The following is a 22129-nucleotide window of genomic DNA, read 5'->3' on the forward strand; positions in this document are numbered from 1 at the left end:
CCAGAGTAATTTGGGCAGACAATAAAAAAAGTATTTGCAAAGTCCCCTTGAGGGACTGGGGAGAAGGGAGGCGATATTAAATTTCCCCAGCTGGGGAATTCCTACTATTCTCGCAAGAATTGAGGACAACAAATTTAACAAACTGAGCTCTTGATCTCGGGGATCGTCCCTATGAAATTTATTCCTACAAAGGATAAGCAAAGTGTACTGATAATTACGTCTAACAGTCACCCCCAGAGAACCTCTTTTCTTGCTCAAATGTGGGCTCTCTCGCTAAGCCAACTCCACAGGTGAACTCACTGCTCTCCTCCCCTCGACATAGTACATGACTCCCGGGGGTGTAAATCTCCCTGGCAATGTGGGACGTGACTCCCAGGTATGAGCTGGGACCCAGCATCATAGGACTGAGAAAGTTTTCTTGATTAAAATAAAGTTTCAGTGGCTGAGAGATTTCAAATAGAGTCAAGAAGTCATTCTGGAGGTTATTCTTATACATTATACAGATAACTCTTTTTAGTTTTTAGTGTATTAGAATAGCTAGAAGGAAATATATGAAACTGTGGCAAGTATTCCAATAGCCTTGATTCTTGAAGATGACTGTATAACTATACAGCTTTTACAATGTGATCATGTGATTGTGAAAACCTTGTGGGATGTTCCCTTCATCCAAGATATGGACAGGTTAGTAAAAAAATAAGGACAAAAAGTAAATAAATAATGGGGGTGGGGGATAAGGGATAAAAAAATTGGGGTAGATTGCAATACTAGTGGTCAATGAAAGGGAGGGGGCCAAGGGGTATGGGATGTATGAGTTTTTTCGTTTCTTCTTTTCATTTCTTTTTCTGGAGTCATGCAAATGTTCTAAAGATGATCACGGTGATGAATAAACAACTATGTGATGATATTGTGAGCCATTGATTGTACACTCTGGATGGACTGTATGATGTGTGAAGGTATCTCGATAAAAATATCTTAAAAAAAACAAAGCTATTCATTTTGAATAAGAAGTGAAAGATAAATACATTAAGACTACCATAAAGTCATGCTATAAAAATTTTAAGAAACTAAAGCAATATTTTAATTTTTACATTTTTATTTCACAAATAATCTTCCTTGAGTCACTTAATTCATACCTTATGTGCTATCATAACATTATATTGGTTATCTCTCCCAAATGATCAAAATCAGTGTCTGTATATTTTAAAATAAGAACTTGACATATAGTTTTGCTCAGGTCAAATAGAACTTCTTTTTTTGTTTTTAATTTTTTTATTACAAACAATGAACTGACATAACATTCTTGACATACAAATATTCTTGATATGGTTACAATCAGTAGCTCACAACATCAGCACATAGTTGTGTATTCATCACCCTGATCATTTTTTTGAACATTTGCACCTCTCCAAAAAAAGAAAGAAAAAAGAAGAAAGAAAAAACTCATACATGCCATATTCCTAACCACTCCCTTTCACTGACCACTAGTATTTCGACACTTAATTTTAACCTTTGTTCCCCCTATTATTTATTTTCTTATCCATATTTTTTACTCATCTGTCCATACTGAAGATAAAAGGAGCATCAGATACTAGGTTTTCATAATCACACAGTCACATTACAAAAGCTATATCATTATACAATCATTTTTAAGACACATGGCTACTGGAACACAGCTCTACAGTTTCAGGTACTTCCCTCTAGCCACTCTAATACACCATAAACTAAAAAGGGGTTATCTACATAATGTGTTAAGAATAACCTCCAGGATAACCTCTTGACTCTGTTTGAAATCTCTCAGCCACTGGCACCTTATTTTGTCTCATTTCTCTCTTCCCTCTTTCAGTTGAGAAGGTTTTCTCAATCCCCTGATGCTGAGTCCCAGCTCATTCTAGGATTTCTGTCCCACGTTGCTAGGGATATTTACACCCCTGGGAGTCATGTTCCATCTACAGAGCAGCAAGGGCAGTGAGTTTGCTTGCTATGTTGGCTGAGAGAGAGAGGCCACATCTGAGCAACAAAAGACGTTCTCTGGGGGGTGACTCTTGAGCCTAATTTTAAGTAGGCTTAGCTTATCCCTTGTGGGGATAAGTTTCATATCAACAAACCCCAAGATTGAGGGCTCGGCCTATTGATCTGGTAGTCCCCACTGCTTTCAAAAATATCAAGAATTCTCCAAATGGGGAAGTTATTGGTTTGTTTTTTAAATGGAGAGAGAGAATAAAAATCTAACACTGTGGTCTAATAAAAGTTTCAGCCCTTTTCTAGCAATAATATTTATTTTGACTCAAAGAATTAACTTTTGAATCTAGATAATACCTTTAATTATATTTTTGTATCTTTTAAAACTTCCAAAAAGGCCTTGGGAGTCCAAGTATTAAGAATATATTCTAACATGATGTCTATCTAGAGGGTCTGAAAGTACTAAAACCTGTCAAAGAGACACAAATTAGTCCCACAAACCATAAGTCTCCTTTCTCTTCTTCATCTCAACCTATCCCACTCCCCATCACCTACTACTCTGATTACTCCTCACCTTCTCTTAACATCCTTCCTGTCTGCCCTCTTCTTTACCTCTAGACTAAAATCTATCATTAGCCTTCATTTAGTTACATGGTGTACAGAGCCTCCAGTCACCAGTGGTACAGCACTGGAAAAAAAGTTTAATAAAACACATGTTTTGGAGGGATCATCGCATTACAAACCTAGGATATTATATATAAATACAATATAGCCCTCGGGAAAAAAAATGCTAACAGCAATACAAATTTGAAGTAAAAAATCTAATAAGCAAAATTTACTAAATGGAGCCAAGAAAATGAAAATAAAATTCTCAGTAGACTATTAATTACCAAGATTAAAAGTTGTTTTATATACATGCTATTCAAGCGATAACATTTTCAGAACTCAGAGTATATAAAATCACTATCAAATACAAAAACTTATTTGAAACAAAATCTTATACAACTATAAGACTCTATTAAACTTATTTCAAACAGAATTTCAGACCAACACCAAACATTAAAGCAGGACATCCCACTAGCAAGCACCAAGCTCAAAGTCACTCATTTATCTACTCTAATTTTAATATCTGAACTCCATATAAAATTTATTGCACTGCTTTATATAAAATCCAAGACTAATATAAAAGGATAAATGTATAAATATATGGTTTCCATAAAGGCATCTCCTAAATACATGAGAGAAAAGTCCTTCAGAGAGCATATATAATGGATTTGAATCATAATACTTTTAATATTACATATCATTATGAATTTAGGCCTTTAAGAATTCACTTTGCTAAAACTACAAAAAATGCCACTGATAATCCAAAAGGAATCAGATATTTATTGGGGGAAAGTGTACGTGATACTAAATGGGTTGTAGGAATGTAAAGTAAAAGATACTCAGAAACATGAACTAAAGATGCACTCTACTTAAAATGGGTTTTATTTATACATGTCAGTTTTCCATGAATTTTTATTTTCTATATGTGTGCTGTCTAATACACTAGCCATTGCGTACATGCAGCTATTAAACTTTTAAACTGTGGCTAGTTCAAATTGAAATGTGCTATTAGTATAAAATAAATATGCTCTGGATTTCAAAGACTTAGTAAGGAAAAAAGAATGTGAAATGTTTCATTAGTAATTTTTTAACATTGATGATATGTTGAAATGATAATATTTTGGAAACAGTGGACTAAATTAAAACATATTATTCAAATTAATTTTATGTTTCTTTTTACATTTTTTAATGGGCCTACCAGAAAATTTAAAATTATAAATACGGGTCTCATCATATTTCTTTTGGAAAGTCTATTATATACTCTCTAAAATATATTCAAATTGTGCCTATTAGATAAGATCCAAAAAAATTTATAACACAAACACTGTGTTACAGCAGCTACTTTAGATTTAAGAAATTTTCAAAATGGGGTTTACTGGAGAAGAATTATTGGTTTTAACTTCTCTAGACATTTAAAAAATAGCCTCTTACAACTTCGCTCTCTCTTTACTATTTAAAAGTAATTTTAGTTAAAAATCTGGGAGCAAATAATGGCTATGGACTCTGATAATACTGGAATATGTGCCATCTGACTTATTGTTATAAGCAATTCAAAATGGGGCCATTTTATTCCCAAATCCACTCTGTAACTAAGTCTGGTATAATGAAGTTTTTTGTTTATATTCAGAAATTTACTATCCAGTTTCTTTAAAAATATTTTTAGTCACTTTTCACACTAGTCAATTTATTGCCATGAAAAAACACACCAATAAGGAAATGGTAATTATAGCAAGGATGTTACCTTAAAACATCTAAAATATCTTTGCCTTAAAATCAAGGTGTTGCCTACAACTATTCTCATCTAAATCAACCGGAACTGGAAAAAATTTTAAGCAGTAATTTGACAACTCTAAATAGTATTAAGACAGTTCTGTGTACATGAAATGATTCTTCTAACTAAAGGATACAATGTTCCCAGTTTGGGTTGATACTAACATAATTAATTAATACATAATTAAGTCAAGAGGATGACGTATTATAAAAAATTTGCATGCCAATTTTTTTGGCATGCCAGAGAAAGAAAAACAAGTAAATTAAAGAAAATATAAATTTTTAAGGATGATAACCTTTTCATAGATGAGGATTATGTCATAGTTTTGCTAAATACACTTAACGAAGAGCAATTAGTAATTTTGGTACATTGAATATAAACTACACCTTTAAAAATTCCCCAGTTGAAACTCAATCAAATTGGAATTTTAAAAAGTCCATGCATTTTACAAAACAAATACAGAAGAGTCTACTAGCATTGACTGATGAAACTTTTTTCTTGAGTTGCAAAATTCTTTTTATATATGCAATATTAGGTTTTTATGTTGTACCTCACATATATAGGATTATCTGAGCCTATTTTGACAGTTCTTCATTAAAAACAAAACAAAAATCTTCCTATTAAATTTATCAGTTTGGCTGTTGCCCAAGGACTATAAAGATATCCCCTGGTACATGGAAAAAACATTTAATAAAAAATTCTATGCATTGACCTTGATACCATCCACCAATCTACAGAAAAACTGAAATGTAGGTAAACAGAGAAAACAGTTTTATTCACTTTGTATTCCAAGCAGTTAGTGCAGGATCTGGTCCACAGCTGGACTCAAAGTTGGATAGATGAGGCGGAGAGGAAGATGAATAGGAGTGTTCATAATTGAAGTAATGAGAAAACCAAGCTATTAGTTTTTGATAAGAAAGAACTCAAGCTATCCAGAACGAAGGGCAACAGAACCAAGAACTAATAAAGGATTTTTTTGGTGGCAGAAATGACTGACCTATTCCCTCTGACTGATGAAACAGATGGATAAAGAAAGCAATTTAGGACTTGTCCAAGAGCTCAAAGGGCTGTCAAACTCTTGGGGTGGGGACATGATCATTTTAAATGGGGATCAATTATCTTCAGGAAGCAAAGATTAACGAAACAAAATGGTGGCATAGCAGTATTCTTTGAAGCATATAGTGGGGGTAAAACCACCCCATATTACATAAGCCGATGCTAATATTGAACTTTATAATTTTCTTATTATTTGAAGAACTGAAATTTCCATATAACAAGGGGTATCTAAGAACAGGTGATAGCATTACTTTTGCAAAATAAAGAGGAGCTTGATTTTAAGATGGGATTAAATGGTTTGTGAACAGCATGCTTTTCTTTCCAAACACTTAAAACCTTAAAACCCTGACCTCTCTATACTGCTTAAATAGTAAAAGGATATTATGAAATATAAATATTTAAGCTTTTTACACTACCTTTTTCTGTGCTCCCATTTATTTTAGGTAAGAAGTCATCAACTTGTATCCCTAGGATTAAGACAGTATATCATTGCTCAATCACAGAAAATATTACTTTGAAACTGGTCTCAAGTATAACCATGACATTTTCTATTCCTACTGACAGTAAAATTGTATTTAAATTAATTTTACAAGAAGGGTTCAACTTGCCATTTTCTACCAATTCTGAGAGAAGGCTATAACTGTTAAGTCATATTCCAATGAATCTCAATAGATAAAGGATCTTGCTGTTCCTGTACTTTCCTTAATTAAATATCTGTAAGTAGAACATCTCAGATGCAGAAAGTTCATACATCTCAAGGACTAAACAGTGGTGCCCACTAGGGGCAATCAAGCATATTTTTTAAGGACAATTTCTAAAAGAGTGTAGATATTTTATACCTAATAAGTAAAACATCTTTTAAGGAAAATACTCAATTTGAGATAATAAATAAGGACACAATTGAATAATAAAATTCAGCTCTAAATAGGAAATTTGGATGGCACCTACCTAAGCTGCTGCATTCTTTAAGAGTTTTCTCCTGAAGATGTTCTAACCGTACTGTAAATAAAAGTCCAAGAAAAAGATATTTCACAGAATAAAAAGAAAAAAAATCAAATCAAATCAATTTCTGGATTAGCTAACTGACCTTGTAAAGCTGTTAGCCTTTCATTGGTGAAATCATTATCAGCTTGCAAAGCTTCTATTTTTGCCTGGAGTTCCTGCTCTTTTTCTTCCATTTCATCTATTTTATGTTGTAATTCTTTTTTCTCAGATTGTCCCTTCTGTTGGATTTCTTCCTGTTTTCCCTCTGCTACCTGTTGAAAAAGAAAAAAAAATTCAGTTATTAGTAAGAACTGACCTTGTTGTAAGAGGCTAAAACAGGACTTAAACTTTGTTCACTTATACTTCTAAAGAGAGTATGTAATCCCATAGAACATATTTGTGAAATTGATTTTTCTAAACTGGCAAAGAAGATAAAGACTTAAGGATTGGTGTCAAAGTGATCTGCAGTGGACTCTCATGTCTATATCAAGTAAGGGAATAAAACTTGAAGAAAGCAAGCAAGCTCAATATGAATACACTAAAGGGTAAAAAAACTCCACATTTTTCAAGATGGAAATAAGATATTCCCTTAAAATTACTATTGTTTCTAATTTTTAACATTAACTTATCCTGAAATGTTAAATAAAATTGTATTTAACTAAAGGGATGACAGTTACAAGCACTTTTCAAAAACACCTTTTTAAAAATTTATTTATTAATTAAAAAAATAAGAACAAACAAAAACATTAACATCTAATTCTGTTCTACATATATATTCAGTAATTCTCAATATCATCACATAGTTGCATATTCATCATTTCTTAGAACATTTGCATCAATTCAGAAAAAGAAATAAAACAATAATAGAAAAAAAAGATTATACATACCATACCCCTTACCCCTCACTTTCATTTATCACTAGCATTTCAAACTAAGTTTATTTTAACATTTGCTCCCCCCATTATTTATTTTTATTCCATACGTTCTTCTCGTTTCTTGACAAGATAGATGAAAGGAGCATCAGACACAAGGTTTTCACAATCACACAGTCACACTGTGACAGCTATATCATTATTAAATCATCCTCGAGAAACATGGCTACTGGAACACAGCACTACATTTTCAGGCAGTTCCCTCCAGCCTCTCCATTACATCTTGAATAACAAGGTAATATCTACTTAATGCATAAGAATAACCTCCAGGACAACCTCTCCACTCTGTTTGGAATCTCTCAGCCATTGATACTTTGTCTCATTTCACTCTACCCCCTTTTGGTCGAGAAAGTTTTCTCAATCCCTTGATGCTAAGTCTCAGCTCATTCTAGGGTTTTTCTCAATCCCTTGATGCTGAGTCTCAGCTCATTCTAGGATTTCTGTCCCACGTTGCCAGGAAGGCCCACACCCCTGGGAGTCATGTCCCACGTAGACGGGAGGGTGGTGAGATTGCTTGTTGTGTTGGCTGCAGAGAGAGGCCACATCTGAGCAACAAAAGAGCTCTCTTGGGGGTGACTCCCAGGCCTAAATTCCAAGTAGACTTGACTTATCCTTTGTGGGGTTAAGTTTCATATGAACAAACCCCAAGACTGGGGCTCAGCCTATAGCTGTGGTTGTCCACACTGCTTGTGAGATTATCAAGGATTCAACTTGGGGAAGTTGAATTTCTCCCCGTTCTCACCATTTCCCGAAGGGGGCTTTGCAAATACTTTTCCACTCACTGATCCAATCACTCTGGGATTCAACAAGGCATCACTCTGGACAAACCAACAAAATCTCATGTCCTACCTGAGATTCCAAGTACTTATGTTGTTCAATCAAACTATCTACATAAATTATATTAGGAAATGCACTAGTCAAAATACAAATTTTGTACCAAATAAACATTTTTTGCTTTAGTCTCACACATAAGGTGACATTTTAAAATATTAATTACCATCTATTTTCAGCACCCTGCAATAATGACATTCCTTTGTTCTTCCTCATGCAAAAACATTTTTAAAATTTGTACATTTAGTCACTATTATTACACACTCTAGGCATTCCTAGATTATACCATCTCAATCTTTAACATCTATCTTTCTTTCTGATTTCATTTATGTCTCCAGGCTTCCTCCCTCTATCATTCTCACATGCAGCTTCATTCAGTGAAAAACACCTTTTTTTAACAAGCCCAAGCTTTAAAACTTCATACATTAAACAACCGCACAGAGAAAGGTATGTTTTAGTCATCTTCAACAAATGTACACATCTTCTAAACAAGCAAATTACAGTTTGAATTATATAAGGATGGCCCTTCACAAACCAGGTTAGAAGATTTTTGGGGGGTGTATTAGTTAGAGTTCTCTAGAGAAACAGAATCAACAGGGAACACTTGCAGATATAAAATTTATGAAAGTGTCTCACGTGACCGTAGGAATGCAGAGTCCAAAATCCACAGGGCAGGCTGCGAAGCCAATGACTCCGATGGATGGCCTGGATGAACTCCACAGGAGAGGCTCACCAGCCAAAGCAGGAATGGAACCTGTCTCCTCTGAGCCCTCCTTAAAAGGCTTCCCATGATTGCATTTAGCATCACTAATTGCAGAAGACACTCCCCCTTGGCTGATTACAAATGGAATCAGCTGTGGATGTAGCTGATGTGATCATGACCTAATCCTATGAAATGTCCTCATTGCAACAGACAGGCCAGTGCTTGCCCAATCAGATGAACAAGTACCACAATTTGGCCAAGTTGACACCTGTCCCTAACCATGACAGGGGGTTACTTCATTAGTTAGAAGATTTTAAAGGACCAAACTGACATTATCCTCTAGTCTGGTGTGTCCTTATTCTAAATGTTCCAAAACTACAAGGAATAGGCTGAAGGAGAGTGTCTCTGAGATGGCCTAAAGATGAGCAGTTTCAGATTTATAATAATATCTGAATATCTTGGAGACTGCTGATTCTTGTCTAATTTCTATTTCTTATCTACATTAAAAGACTGTTGCAGTCATTAGTGGGTCTATAGGTAATAATGCCTTACTGAAGGTGAACATGACTGAAAGGGATTACATAGATCCATGTATACCACTGATCAACACTACAAGTATAAATAAGTTCCTGCACGAACAACTTCAAACGTATGGAATCTTATACAAAGAGTAAATAATATTGGGGCATAGGGAGAAAACTACTATTGGATGCTATGGTCCATGTTTAACAGGAAGATATAAACAGTAACACAGCAATAAAAGGGGTAGATAACTGGGGGGGGAGGACAAGAGTTAAGGCAAGGTTTGGATTTTCTTTTGGTGAATGTGAGTTTACAAGTGATTTTTCTCTTGGGAGCACTAAAAATTGTCTAAAATTGAAAGTGTTGGATGACTATCCAACTAAGTGAGGATAATGTAAGACATGGATTGTTGACTTTGGACATTATACATGATGCCTAGTGGATGAAGAAGGCTGAAGGATACACTGGCTGAGAAGTAGAATGGTGAACTGTGGTGTATACACATGACTGAATATTGTGTGGCTACAGAAAAGAACGAAGTCCTGAGGCATGCAAGGAGGTGAATGAACCTGGGGGACATTATGTGATGAAAAAGAAGCCAGAAACAAAACAGCAAATATTTATGGTCTCTTTTAGAAAACACATAAGAAAATTGGGGGCTAGACTGTAAGCTCTTATAGCAGTCACATTTAGTCCAGAGCTGTACTTGTTATTCTAGATTTTGAGAGGCTATGTTATAAATGTATAACCTGGTATTTCCTTGGAACTTTAGTTACCCGTGTAACACTTAAGACTCAGAGGAGTTCTGCAGGTCTGAGAGCCAGCATTGGCACATACAACTGTTAAAGAAACTGAAATGACACCAGGCTTCAATTAGAGGTAAGAATGAAGCCAATGGGGTCAGGAAAAAGGTAAATCAGAATACAGGGGTAAGGGGGACACAATCTATATTTTAGAACTTCATCTACCCAATGAGACCAAAGGAAGAGAGGTTTATTTTGTCTAAAACCTAAATTTTCTACAGTACATAATCTAACTCAACCTTAAACAACCAAAACACATGGAGCCCAGAATGGAATGAGGGCTTGTAATTCTGTACAGCTTAATGTAATGCTCAGATACAACCAGAGTATGTTCATTAAATAATTAAAGCATATTGGCAAAGTCCCCTGAGGGATGGGAGGAAAACTATGGAATTATTAAACTTTACAACAGGGGAAACATCTAATGCTGTCTCAAACATTAGAGCGTCCCAAGTCAATAGGTCAAGCCCTTGATCTTGAGGCTTGCTCTTGTGAAGCTTAGTTCTAAAGCAGAGAACCTAAGCATACCTATAGTTATGCCTGAAAGTTACTTTCAGAGGACTTCTTTTGTTGCTTAGATGTGGCATCTCTCTCTCTCTAAACCCAACTCTGCAAGTAAAATCATTACCCTCCTCCCTACATAGGGCATGACATCCAGGGGTAAAAGTCTTCCTGGAAACATGAGATATGAATCCCAGGGACGAGCCTGGCCCTGGCACCGTGGGATTTACAATGCCTGCCTGAACAAATGAGGGAAAAGAATTGTTACAAAATAAGTATTTATGGCTGAGAGAGTTCAAATAAAGTCAAGAAGCTATTCTGGAGGCTACTCTTCACAAGCTGCAGCTAAATATTACTACTTATCATGGCTTGCCAAACTCCAACCAAAACCATTTCTGCCAACCCTAATGAACACCTAGGGCTCTATGAGATTATACAAAAATTCCATACACTACGATTACTTTCCCGAAACCTATAACACCTAGATGGGTTCCTAGGCCAGATAAGTCCTGAAACCTACAGGGGCTGGCTCCTCCAGAACATCACCTAGTTCCATCCCCCTAACCCATGTTATCGACAGCCCTTTCCAACATGAAAGAGTTTAAATACTCTTAAAGATTGGAGAAGGAACAAAGGAAAAGGAGGAGTTATAACAGAGAAGATAGGATTTAACAAATGAATCATTATATATAACTAACGAATCATTATACTGATATTTCTTTTAGTCTCCAGTATCTTGGAGTAGTTCCTAAAATTGTGAAACTAACCCAGACCAAACTCTGAAATCTGTTTTATAACTACTTGTTACCATGAATTTTGAAATTTACTGCTTTTTTGTATATATGTTATATTTCAAAAATTTAAAAAATATATATATATTTCATATGAAATAAAAATAAATATGTTTTATATAAAATGGCTATTATGAAATACTGACTACATTTCCATTCAGAGGAAATATTCCAGCTTTCATAGACTTTATCTGTGGTAATTGAGGTTGGACTAAATGGAATACAAGCACCTTATTTTTACTATAAATTTCAACAATTACCAGATTCTATATCAACAAATATCAACAACTATTCAACAATACCTAAACTTTTAAGCTATATAAGGTGCCAGGGACAGTAAGCTTAATATACCTTCAGGTTGAGTAAATACTTACCTTTAACTTATCAGATAAATCTTTAATTTCATTAACTGCTCCATTATACTTATTGGCTAATTCTCTTAATTCTTCCTGAGTCCTTTCATTCATTTCTTTCAGGTGGGTACATTCGTCTTCAGTATTACTCAGACTTCGCTGCAATTCAAGTTTACAGGCAACTGATTTAGAATAAATGCACATTCTAAATTCAATTTTTAAAAAGAGTAACTCTATGGGCAGTTCTAAATTAACATTTGCCCTGGACTTAAGGTTGAGCTAAATAATATAGGGGACTCAATTTATTTCAGGTACATACAGAAACAGAAAATACAACTAAGAATTTGAGGAAAAAAAGGAAGGAGGACAAGGAGGAGAGGACGCTTGCTATCTTTATATAACTAAATTTTTAAAAGGCCAACTGGTATGATGTATAAAAGGCTGTCAATTTTCAAAAGCAAATTTAATAATATGCAGCTTATTAAATTAATAAGAAAATAATAAAACAGCTAGAAATGTTCTTTCCTTGCATGTTAAATTAATGGCATGTCAGTTAATCAGACACTGTGCAATGGAGCTGTTAAAGAAACAATCCCTGTATTAAGGGTATGCTCACTATTTAGTTTACAACAGTATTTAATCAAATTCAGTAATATATAATTTCTGTGGTAATTTTGCATTGGTTCAAAGGAATAAGCTGTATTATGAATTAGTTTTTTTTCTTTAAAGCAATGAGAACCATGTATTGACTGTTCCTAAAGACCTAGTTTTCTTTTCTGGGGGATGAGTAAAGTTAAATTACATGGTATAGGGATTCTCAGTCTACCAAAACCATCCTTGATCAGCTCACAGATGACCAACTCCCTTACACATATAACGGATCACTGTATGATGGCTGAACCCCAAGCACAGTACAAATAGTAAGACTCCTTGGTTAGGCTTTTATTTTTTCAAACATTGACCAGGGACCGTAAGCACCAGGACTCTCATGGTTATCTTGAGAATTCCTATCAATGAAGGCAGCATACCTATTCCTTCCTATCTGACAGAAAGCATAATTATACCCAAGTTTAAAGTATCCTAGAATTTTAGACTACTATTTTAAAATTTTACTACTATTTAAAAAATTGAAATACCTCAACTTCTGAAAGTCTCCTAACCACTTCAATTTTCTCCTGAAGAACCCGCCTCAGGGACTCTTTGGCTGTCGTCTCATAGTTGTGTTTATCTTCCTGTAATGCTATAAGCTCTTTCCGCAAACTATCTTCTGTTTGATTCTAGAGTCAAAAGATATTTATAATTATGGCCAATTTTTTAAAATTACCATTTGAAAAAATGCATTATGATAATGTTGAAATTAAATATTAGAGTACCTCCAAATATAAATGATATTGGCCCTGTATTTACTGAAGATCTATTTTGCATCAGTAAATTACCCCCTTCATAAATATTTTAGCTCACACTTTGAATAGAAAAAAAAAGGAAATGAAAATTTCTCTCAAATATACAAAATGAATTGCTCTTATATTTATTTTCTCTGCAAACCACAATTACTTTTGAAGATACCAAGTATTTTAAAACAATGTTTAAAACAAAGATAAGTCTCGAACATGTTTTCTGGTATAAAAACAGGAAGCCATCAAAGTCTGTCAGAGTTCTATCAAAAGACTCACAGGTGGGTGGGCCACGGTGGCTCAGCAGGTAAGAGTGCTTGCCTGCCATGCCCGAGGACCCGGGTTCGATTCCCGGTGCCTGCCCATGTGAAAAAACAAAATAAAATAAAATAAAATAAAAGACCCACAGGCCAACCTGAAGAGGTTTCCATGGGCCAAAGATGGGATAATTTGTAAAACAGCTACAACTGAGTGAAACACATCAAATATGTTTAGGCTGGGAGAAAAAACTTCACAGGGTAATTTTTTGGTAGATGAAAAAGAACCATCCTACTTTCTTCATAGAAAATATATCTCAAGTTAACTAAATGGTTGATGAAGGAGAAATTTTTCTTCATAGAAGTAATTCAACTAATAATTAAGGAATGAATGAAATATAACACTATCATTTTTGAAGCCCTAATGCAATAATGGATATAGGCAAGTATCATCAATGATTGTGAATATTGTAAAAAGACAGACACCTAGACACTATGCTGCCTCTTGATGGAGGTGCACAATACCACCTATGAAGTGTCTCAGCAAAAAGAAAAAAAAATAAATAAATAAACTTAAATGTGACCAAATCTCTATGTCAAACTACCAATTTATGGGGTGGAAGGGGGATTTAGAAGAACATTTAAGTAACAATCCAGATTGAGGGAAATTTTAGAGAGCATATTACCCAGTTTCTTCAACAAATACCAACTACAATGGATAAAAAGAGAGTTGTACCAATGGGTATTTATTTTACAATTATTTCTCTTTACATTTATGTTTGAAACTTGCCATAGTGATAAAAGAGTAAGAAGAATGGTAAAAATGTATAAAAGTTTAACATCTACTCAAAATGACAGTCAAAGATATAAAGTTACAAAAAAAACTACATATTTTTCTCTATGTACCTGATATTAATACCTACTTTGGAGCATGCCTGTAATTGGTTTCCCATAACTTCTAACCGTGATAAAAGTCTATCTTCATCTATTAAAGCCTGTTGAAGAAAAATTAAATAAAAGTTAAAACCCCAGAGTAATTTAAAAATATTTTAAAAAGTTGCTACTGCCAAAAAAAAGAAAAAACATAAAATCATAACACTGACCATTTTTCACTATAAAATGCTAAATTTTCAACATTTATTCATTAGTTAGGAAATAACTTTGTCTTTGCTTGCTACAAAATTTCAGGTTTAGTCTGAATATAAAGGCAACCTGGAATACCTGCCAACTGGTATCTGAAGCCTCTTGGGTAATGGCTAGTAGCCTCTGAAGTGTGGCTAACTTCTGTTCCAACATCTGTTCCCGATGTAAGGCCTCCTAATATGAGAAATCACAAAAGAGATTCCAATAAACTCAACATGATTTCTTTGAGGAGTAATCAATATTTAGCACATTCGTGAAAATATTCTCATACTACATATCTTATATCAAGATCTTATATATCTTGATATATCTTATATCTTATATTCAAATTTGATAAATCTATTTCCTAAAATACATATAGGCCACATCATTTTAGTCTCCTAAATCATTTGTTGGGCTGTAAGTAGTACTGTTAGGGATACTCTAGCTGCAACTTCACTGATAACACAGAAAAAAGTCTGTGTTCTGACTGTAAAAGTTCTGATAACACAGAAAAGCCTGATATATATATATTTTTTTACTCATAATTCAAAAGTTAGACTAGAAAAAACAACAAATGTTTTAGGATTCCAGATATAATCTCAGAGCAAAATCATTCCAAACTCAGCAACCCTCCTACCCTGAAAAAAAACAAAACAAAACAAAAATCTGTCAGCAACACAGATATAGTACTTCTTAATGGGTAACTACATAGGCATGATATTAAAAAAACAAAGGTTTTAATTTTTCTTTTTAAAAATGTCATACATATAAGTATAAATATACATATATATTTAGAAAAAGAGAGATTGCTTCACTTACACAGCCTAGTGCATTTTCAGGAGTTCTGATTCTTTCCCTGACTGCATACCACTAAGCAACAATTAAACATGCCAAATATAAGAGTCCACCAAAGGCTGGTTTAGTGTAATAAAGGAATCAGGGCATTATGCGACTATTTGGCAGTTCCAAAAGAATATTTTAAAGAGAAAGATATTGGCTAGCAAAGCCGGATTTGTAGGTGACTAATTAATGTATGACAGCAGCTAGGAAGTCTCCCAGTGAAGCTTACAGAGCAGTCATTTGTGGTTTTGGCACATCTTTAAACTTCACTTTATTTTTGTCATTATCCAAAGAACATTTATCTCCTTAACATCTTTGAGCAACCTCAACAAAGAAGTGCATATTTCAAACAGCACTGAGGTCTAAAAAGCATGAATTTATTGCTTGCCACTTCCTTGACTGGGGAACATTGGTCCAGAGTTAGAGGTACTGCTTTTCAGTATAACTCTAAAAGTACAGATTAAGGAATCTAACACCTCAGAACTCATATTAAAACATAGTTTAAACTTAGAGAGAATATTTGCCAAAGCTTCTAAAACATTTCTAGCATCTAGGAAATTATGTAGATGCTGCAAAATGTTTTACTTTAAAACAAAACCACCATCCAGCACATCTATAGAGTCTACTTCCACTAGATGGTGTATTTCAGTTTTTAATTCAAATCCATTTAGTTTCATAATTCCATGAACCACATCCTAACACACATCTAATACTTCCAGGAATGATCTTTCAATTCTAAGGCATAAAATGTAGTTTCTATTTGAAAGGTTTGCAATTTACAAAGAAGTTTAGCAATTCAAAAAGGATGTACTCAGAAAAGACCATGCAGTACAATTTTTCTCTCAAAGAGCTGGGAAAAGAACAATGAAGCATTAAACCTACTATGAATATTCAAAGAACTGACAAGAAAGTAGGGAAGAGTATTGAAGTGAGAAGGATTTAAATTTGCAGTCCATGATAACTAGTAAAAATAGTGTATAATCTTGGATAAATCATTTAACCTGTGTGAGTCACATATTTCTTGTATGAAAAAAATGAAGTTTAGAACAGATTAATTTCAAAAATTTTCCTTTACCTCTATAAATAACAGAGATCTAAGTGAATTAATTTACCTTCTTATTGACTACTAACATTTATGGAGTACATTCTATGTGCCAGGCACTGTTCTAAGTTCTTTACATGTTTTATTCAATTATTCTTCCCAACTTTCTGAGGTAGGCTATTCATAGATGAGGAAAACAAGGAACAGAGGGGGTTTAACAACTTTCCCAATAGGCAGCAAGTTAAAACCAGGAATCAAATCCAGAAAATTTTGCCTACAGCCCATGCTTTTACATACTCTACTATATTCCAAGTGTAAAAGCTGCTTCTCTATGTACCATTATGCCAGGGGAAAGACCTGTTTAATACACTGATAATTTTCTGCTTCATTTTCACAGACGTACTTTCTAACTGAGGTAGAATTGTTCTCAGTGACTGATACCTATGAAAGAATGTAGGGACCTGGGATCACTGGTTTGGTCCTATCATTTCAAACGAAAGGCAACTGAAGAAACTATGGACTATAGTTAACGTAATATTTTAATACTTTTTCATCAACAATAAAAACGTACCACACCCAACACCATTATGGGTCAATGATATGGGGGATAAGGGGTGTGGGAAGATGAGGGTTTTCTTTTTTATTTTACTTCTTTTCTGGAGCAAAGAAAATGTTCTAAATTTGATCATAGGACTGTATGCACAACTATTGATAATACTGTGATCCAGTGAGTGTATACCTTAGATGGTTTCTATGCTGTGAGAATATATCTTAATAAAATTGCATTAAAAAAAGGGGAGTTGAAGGCTTATACATCTAAAATGACTCACTCAAGATGAAAGAACTAATTAAGTAGCAGAGCCAAGATAAAAACCTCAATGTGGAAAGCAGGGGACTCAAACAAATACTTGTACACCAATATGTACAATACAGTATTATTTGCAATAGTGAAAAGGTGGAAACAACCTAAATTTCCATCAACAGATGAATGGCTAAATAGAATGTATTACATATGTACAATGGAAAATTATTCAGCCGTGAAAAAGGAACAACATTCTGATACATACTACAACATGGTAAGAACTTTGAAAATATTATGCTTTCAAACATTATGAAACATTATGAAAACATTAACCAGACACAAAAGAACAAATATTTCACTTATACAAAACATCTAGAATAAGAAATTTATTGAGATAGAAAGTAGATTATAAATTATTAACGGCTATGGGAATGGGGAGTAATTGTTTAATGGGTACAGTGTCTGTTCAGGGTGATGAAAAAGCTTTGATAATGGATGGTGTTGCTGGTAGTACAACTTTGTAAATGTAATAAATGTCACTGAATTGCACACTTAAAATGAGCTAAAAATGGAAAATTTTATGGCATTTATATCTTACCACACAAAAAAATAAAATAAAAACAAATAAAAAACTCAATCTCTAAACTCCTGATTGGAGTTTTTCCTATCCATGCTTCCTCACCAAAACAATAAGGACCATAATTCAGCAGAAATCTATGAAAATCAGAAAAAAGTAACACATTTTCTTTATGTAGATTTGTATGGTTCTTTAAATATTGCGCTTCAGGAATCCACTGCAAGTATCTCACCTAACAAAAAAATCTTTCTATAGATTCAAAGGCACAGCATAGTAGTAAAGAGTACAGTTTCTGAGATCTAAGTACCTAGGTTAAAATCCCATCTGTACACTTACCAAGCATGTGGTATTGTGCAAATTATTTAATCTTCATATTTCTTAATTACTCCGTCTGTAAAAATGAGGAGAAAATATCTCCCTCATAGGATTGGATTGTTGGGAGGGTTAAATAAAGTGTTAAATAACTACCTGCTATTAATAATTGAAATTTTTCCAGGTTTAATTTTATATAAAAATCATTTATGGATAAAGAACTATTTTGGGACTTTGTAATTTGAAGAAGAAATTTCCAACTTTTCTAGACTTAACAACCTTAATTCTTTCATCCTTTCTTCATAGGACCTATTTTCTTAAAAATATTTTTTTGATAAATCTTAACATACAAATAATCCACACATGGTGTATAATCAGTTGCTCACAATATCATCACATAGTTGTGTACTCATTACCATGATAATTTTTTAAAACATTTCCATCACTCCAGAAAAAGAAATATAAAGAAGAAACTCATACACTCCATACTCCTTACCCCTCCCTTTCACTGACTAGTATTTCCATCTATCCAGTTTATTTTAACATTTGTTCCCATTATTTGTTTTTTTTCTTTGCTTGTTTGTTTTGGGTGCATGATACGGGAATTGAACCTAGGTCTCCTGCATGAAAGATTATTTGCTTATTTTTTGTCCATTATTTTTCACTCATCTTTGTCCATACCCTAGATAAAAGGAGCATCAGACACAAGGTTTTCAGAATCACACAGTTACACTGTAAAAGCTATACCTTTATACAAATCATCTTCAAGAATCAAGGCTACTGGAACACAGTTCAACAGTGGCAAGTATGTCCCTCTAGCCACTCCAATACACCATAAACTTAAAAGGGATAATGTGTAAGAATAACCTCTAAGATAACCTCTTGACTCTGTTTGAAATGTCTCAGCTACTGAAACTTTATTTTTGTCTCATTTTCTTTTCCTCCTTTTGGTCAAGAAGCCTTGATACCGGGTCCCAGCTCATCTTTGGATTTCTGTCTCACATTATCAGGGAGATATACACCCCTAGGAGTTATGGCCCACATAGGGGGGAGGAGCAGTGAGTTCACTTGCCACTTCAGCTGAGAGAGATGGCACAACTGAGCAACAAAAGAGGTTCTCCAGGGGTGACTTTTAGGCTTAATTTTAAGTAGGCTTAGCCTATCCTTTGCAGGAATAAGCATAGGGGCGAACCCCAAGATCAAGGGCTCAGACTAGTGATTTGGTTGTCCCAGCTGCTAGTGAGAATATCAGAAATTCTTCAAATGGGGAAGTTGAGTATTTCCTCCTTTCTCCTCAGTGCCCCAACAGGACCTTGCAAATACTTCTTTATTTACTGCCCAAATTACTCTGGGATATATTGGTGTACCATAGTAACCTGGACAAACCAAAAAAGTCTCAGTGCATGTTCAAGATGCCATTTACTTATTGTGTTCAACTAAACTGACCATACAAGTTAAATTAGGAAACGTCTACCCAAAATATAAATTTTACACCAAATAAACATCTCTCCCTTCAACTTACACAGAAGTTGAAGTTTTCAAATATGGACAACATCATCCTTTACCCTACGTTCTAATTTACCATAGGACCTATTTTTAATCCTCTGTTTTTCTAAGAAAAGATGGTATTTCTTTTGTACTTGTATCCAACGAGTATTTCTTCATCTTATGTTTGTGAACTGACAAAATTAAATCTAAGTTGTTTAATTTTGCTTTTAAAGACTAAGCATTCTCAAGATTCACTTTTACCTGTAGATATTGAGAAAGCTGGAATAGTTCCTGAGAATACATACTTGGAGTGTTAGCAGCAACCTAGAAACAAATGATATAATTTCAATAGTCAACAAAACATTTCATAAGACATTAAAACCAAACCAATTCCTTGAAATATCTACTTAGTTAAATATACAAAATAAAAAATATTTTTCAAATTAATCACTTTCCTCAGTTCTCAAATATTTTGGACCCATGTCTAGAATTTGTAAATGGTATATTATGCTGACCATTCTTAGCAGGGTAGAAGAAGTGCTAGCCATGAAAATATTCCCTGAATAAACTAAACATCAATTTTATAGCACAAAATCAACATAGCCAGTTTTTAAATTTTTAAATTCAAAACTAAAACATCCTAAAACAATAGATCCATATTTCTCACCTGCAAAAGTCATCTTTACATAATTCTTCAATATGTCAACAAGTCAATTCTTTTAGAAGTCAACATCTTCAGAATGGTATTCATATGTGAGGTTGAGGGGAGGTGGAACATGAAATATAACACTCTGTCCAATGGCCAAAGGCAATGAAAATACATTGTCTTTTTTTTTTTTTTTTAATTATAGGTAAGTTTTTAAGAGGAAAAAGATAACGGTGTTTAAGCAGTACAAACCACAGACAAATTGTTTAGAATTCAAGAGTATCAGAACAGACATCTTCTATAAGGGGTGGAATATAGAACCATGGAATTACTCAAAGAGACAAAGAGAAGGCAATAAGAGTTGCTGTAAACATTTACTGAGTACCAAGTCCTTGGATAATCCCTTATTTTATTAATATGCTAATTAGAAAAGGAAGGTAGCATTATTTTTTTAGTTCTAAATCAACAAAGCCATTGTTTGCTTCTGAAATAATTCTTGGTTGCTGAAATTGACAATCACTTTTCTTCTAAAAAAGGAATCTAGCATAGAACTTCAGTTTCAAGGAGGTGCTTATTCTTCATTCAAATGGAAGAAAAAAAGGAAAATATTTCCCCAATAGTGATAAGAAGGCATATAATTTATTTACTGTACTAAGAAAACTAAACATCTACATTAATGTCAAAAAATGTATTTTTTCACTATTTACCAATAATCCCTATCATTTAATGCACCATTATTTCTGAAAAGAAGAAATAATACTTTACAATAGAGAATTATTACAAAAATTTTGATCAAATTACGTTAAAACTGATCTTCAAGGACAATAAAAAAGCAATATCTGTAAGCTTATTTTTTGTGCTATTTCCATATGTAGGCAAATGTTGAGTGAACTGTTTGGGTAGAAAGCTTTAATAAACATTTCTAGACAGAACAATGTTTCTGAATAAAAAGTAATAGCTAACACTTCTTACTTTTGTCTAGGTACAAAGTAGGTACTCCCAGTCTACAGTCAATAGTCTATTTGTAACAGAGACTTACTCCTAAGAAACATCCATTCCTAAATTCTCCAGATATTGAAGAATTATAGAAATATATACAATAACTATGTACAACTATATACAATAACTATATAAATAAATACTCTATATATTTTGTTAAAATAGAGACATGAGTTAAGTTTCTAGGTAAAGCATATTGAAAACAAATACCCACACATAAATATTCCCAAATATTTGGAAGAAATAATTCTGCCAGTTTGGAAAAAATAATCATTAGCAACTTACTTTGTCAACAGGACTTGGTAATGGAGCATGGATGACGCTGAAAAGTAAAATTTAGAATTTTTATCTAATTTCCTATAGGAAACAAAGAGTTTGAGAATAGCAGAGTATCTTAAAACACAAAGTTGATATATTAACCTTCATAAAATTCTTAAACGAATGAATTATTTTTCAATTATCCATAAATATACAGTATTCTTAGTAATGAATATATAAACCTAGCTTTTGCACAATCAATCTATTTCTAAAACAATTTTGAAATCCAAAATATGCTAAATGCCTTCTGAGGATCCATTACCAAATAAGGGCTGCTGCAAATTCCTTCACTATTAAATCTTCTATATAGAAAAAAAACCAAAACAAAAACAAAAACAACCCACTACTACTTAAATCAACCATTTTCAATTTTTGAATGTGTAAATTACTTTAAAATTAAAAATTCCTATACAGAAAAGCCATTTCTATTGGAAAGATAGGCTACAATTTGGAAACTTGTTCCAATGGATAACATTTTAAAAGCTAATCAAAACAGTAGTACTGCTCTTCTTGACCT

At 33.6% G+C, this 22129-nt stretch overlaps 1 protein-coding gene across 23 annotated transcripts in view; it reads right to left on the reverse strand.

Annotated features, from left to right (window-relative positions):
* The window catches only part of SLMAP (sarcolemma associated protein), a 256378-nt gene that overhangs the window by 83927 nt on the left and 150322 nt on the right, over positions 1-22129 (reverse strand). For 10 of the 23 annotated variants that reach the window (XM_077128901.1, XM_077128889.1, XM_077128896.1 and 7 more), the window contains exons 4-12: positions 21580-21616; positions 19911-19973; positions 14685-14780; positions 14387-14458; positions 12949-13089; positions 11834-11971; positions 6480-6648; positions 6341-6391; positions 5809-5859 (exon numbers count right to left, since the gene is read on the reverse strand). In XM_077128901.1, the coding sequence (XP_076985016.1) occupies positions 5809-5859; positions 6341-6391; positions 6480-6648; positions 11834-11971; positions 12949-13089; positions 14387-14458; positions 14685-14780; positions 19911-19973; positions 21580-21616 (818 nt within the window). The remainder of the gene's footprint in view (positions 1-5808; positions 5860-6340; positions 6392-6479; positions 6649-11833; positions 11972-12948; positions 13090-14386; positions 14459-14684; positions 14781-19910; positions 19974-21579; positions 21617-22129) is intronic. The other 13 variants (XM_077128903.1, XM_077128904.1, XM_077128898.1 and 10 more) reach the window with 3 other exon arrangements.

Source organism: Tamandua tetradactyla, chromosome 15 (assembly GCF_023851605.1).
Source record: "Tamandua tetradactyla isolate mTamTet1 chromosome 15, mTamTet1.pri, whole genome shotgun sequence".
Classification (NCBI taxonomy): Eukaryota; Metazoa; Chordata; class Mammalia; order Pilosa; family Myrmecophagidae; genus Tamandua; species Tamandua tetradactyla.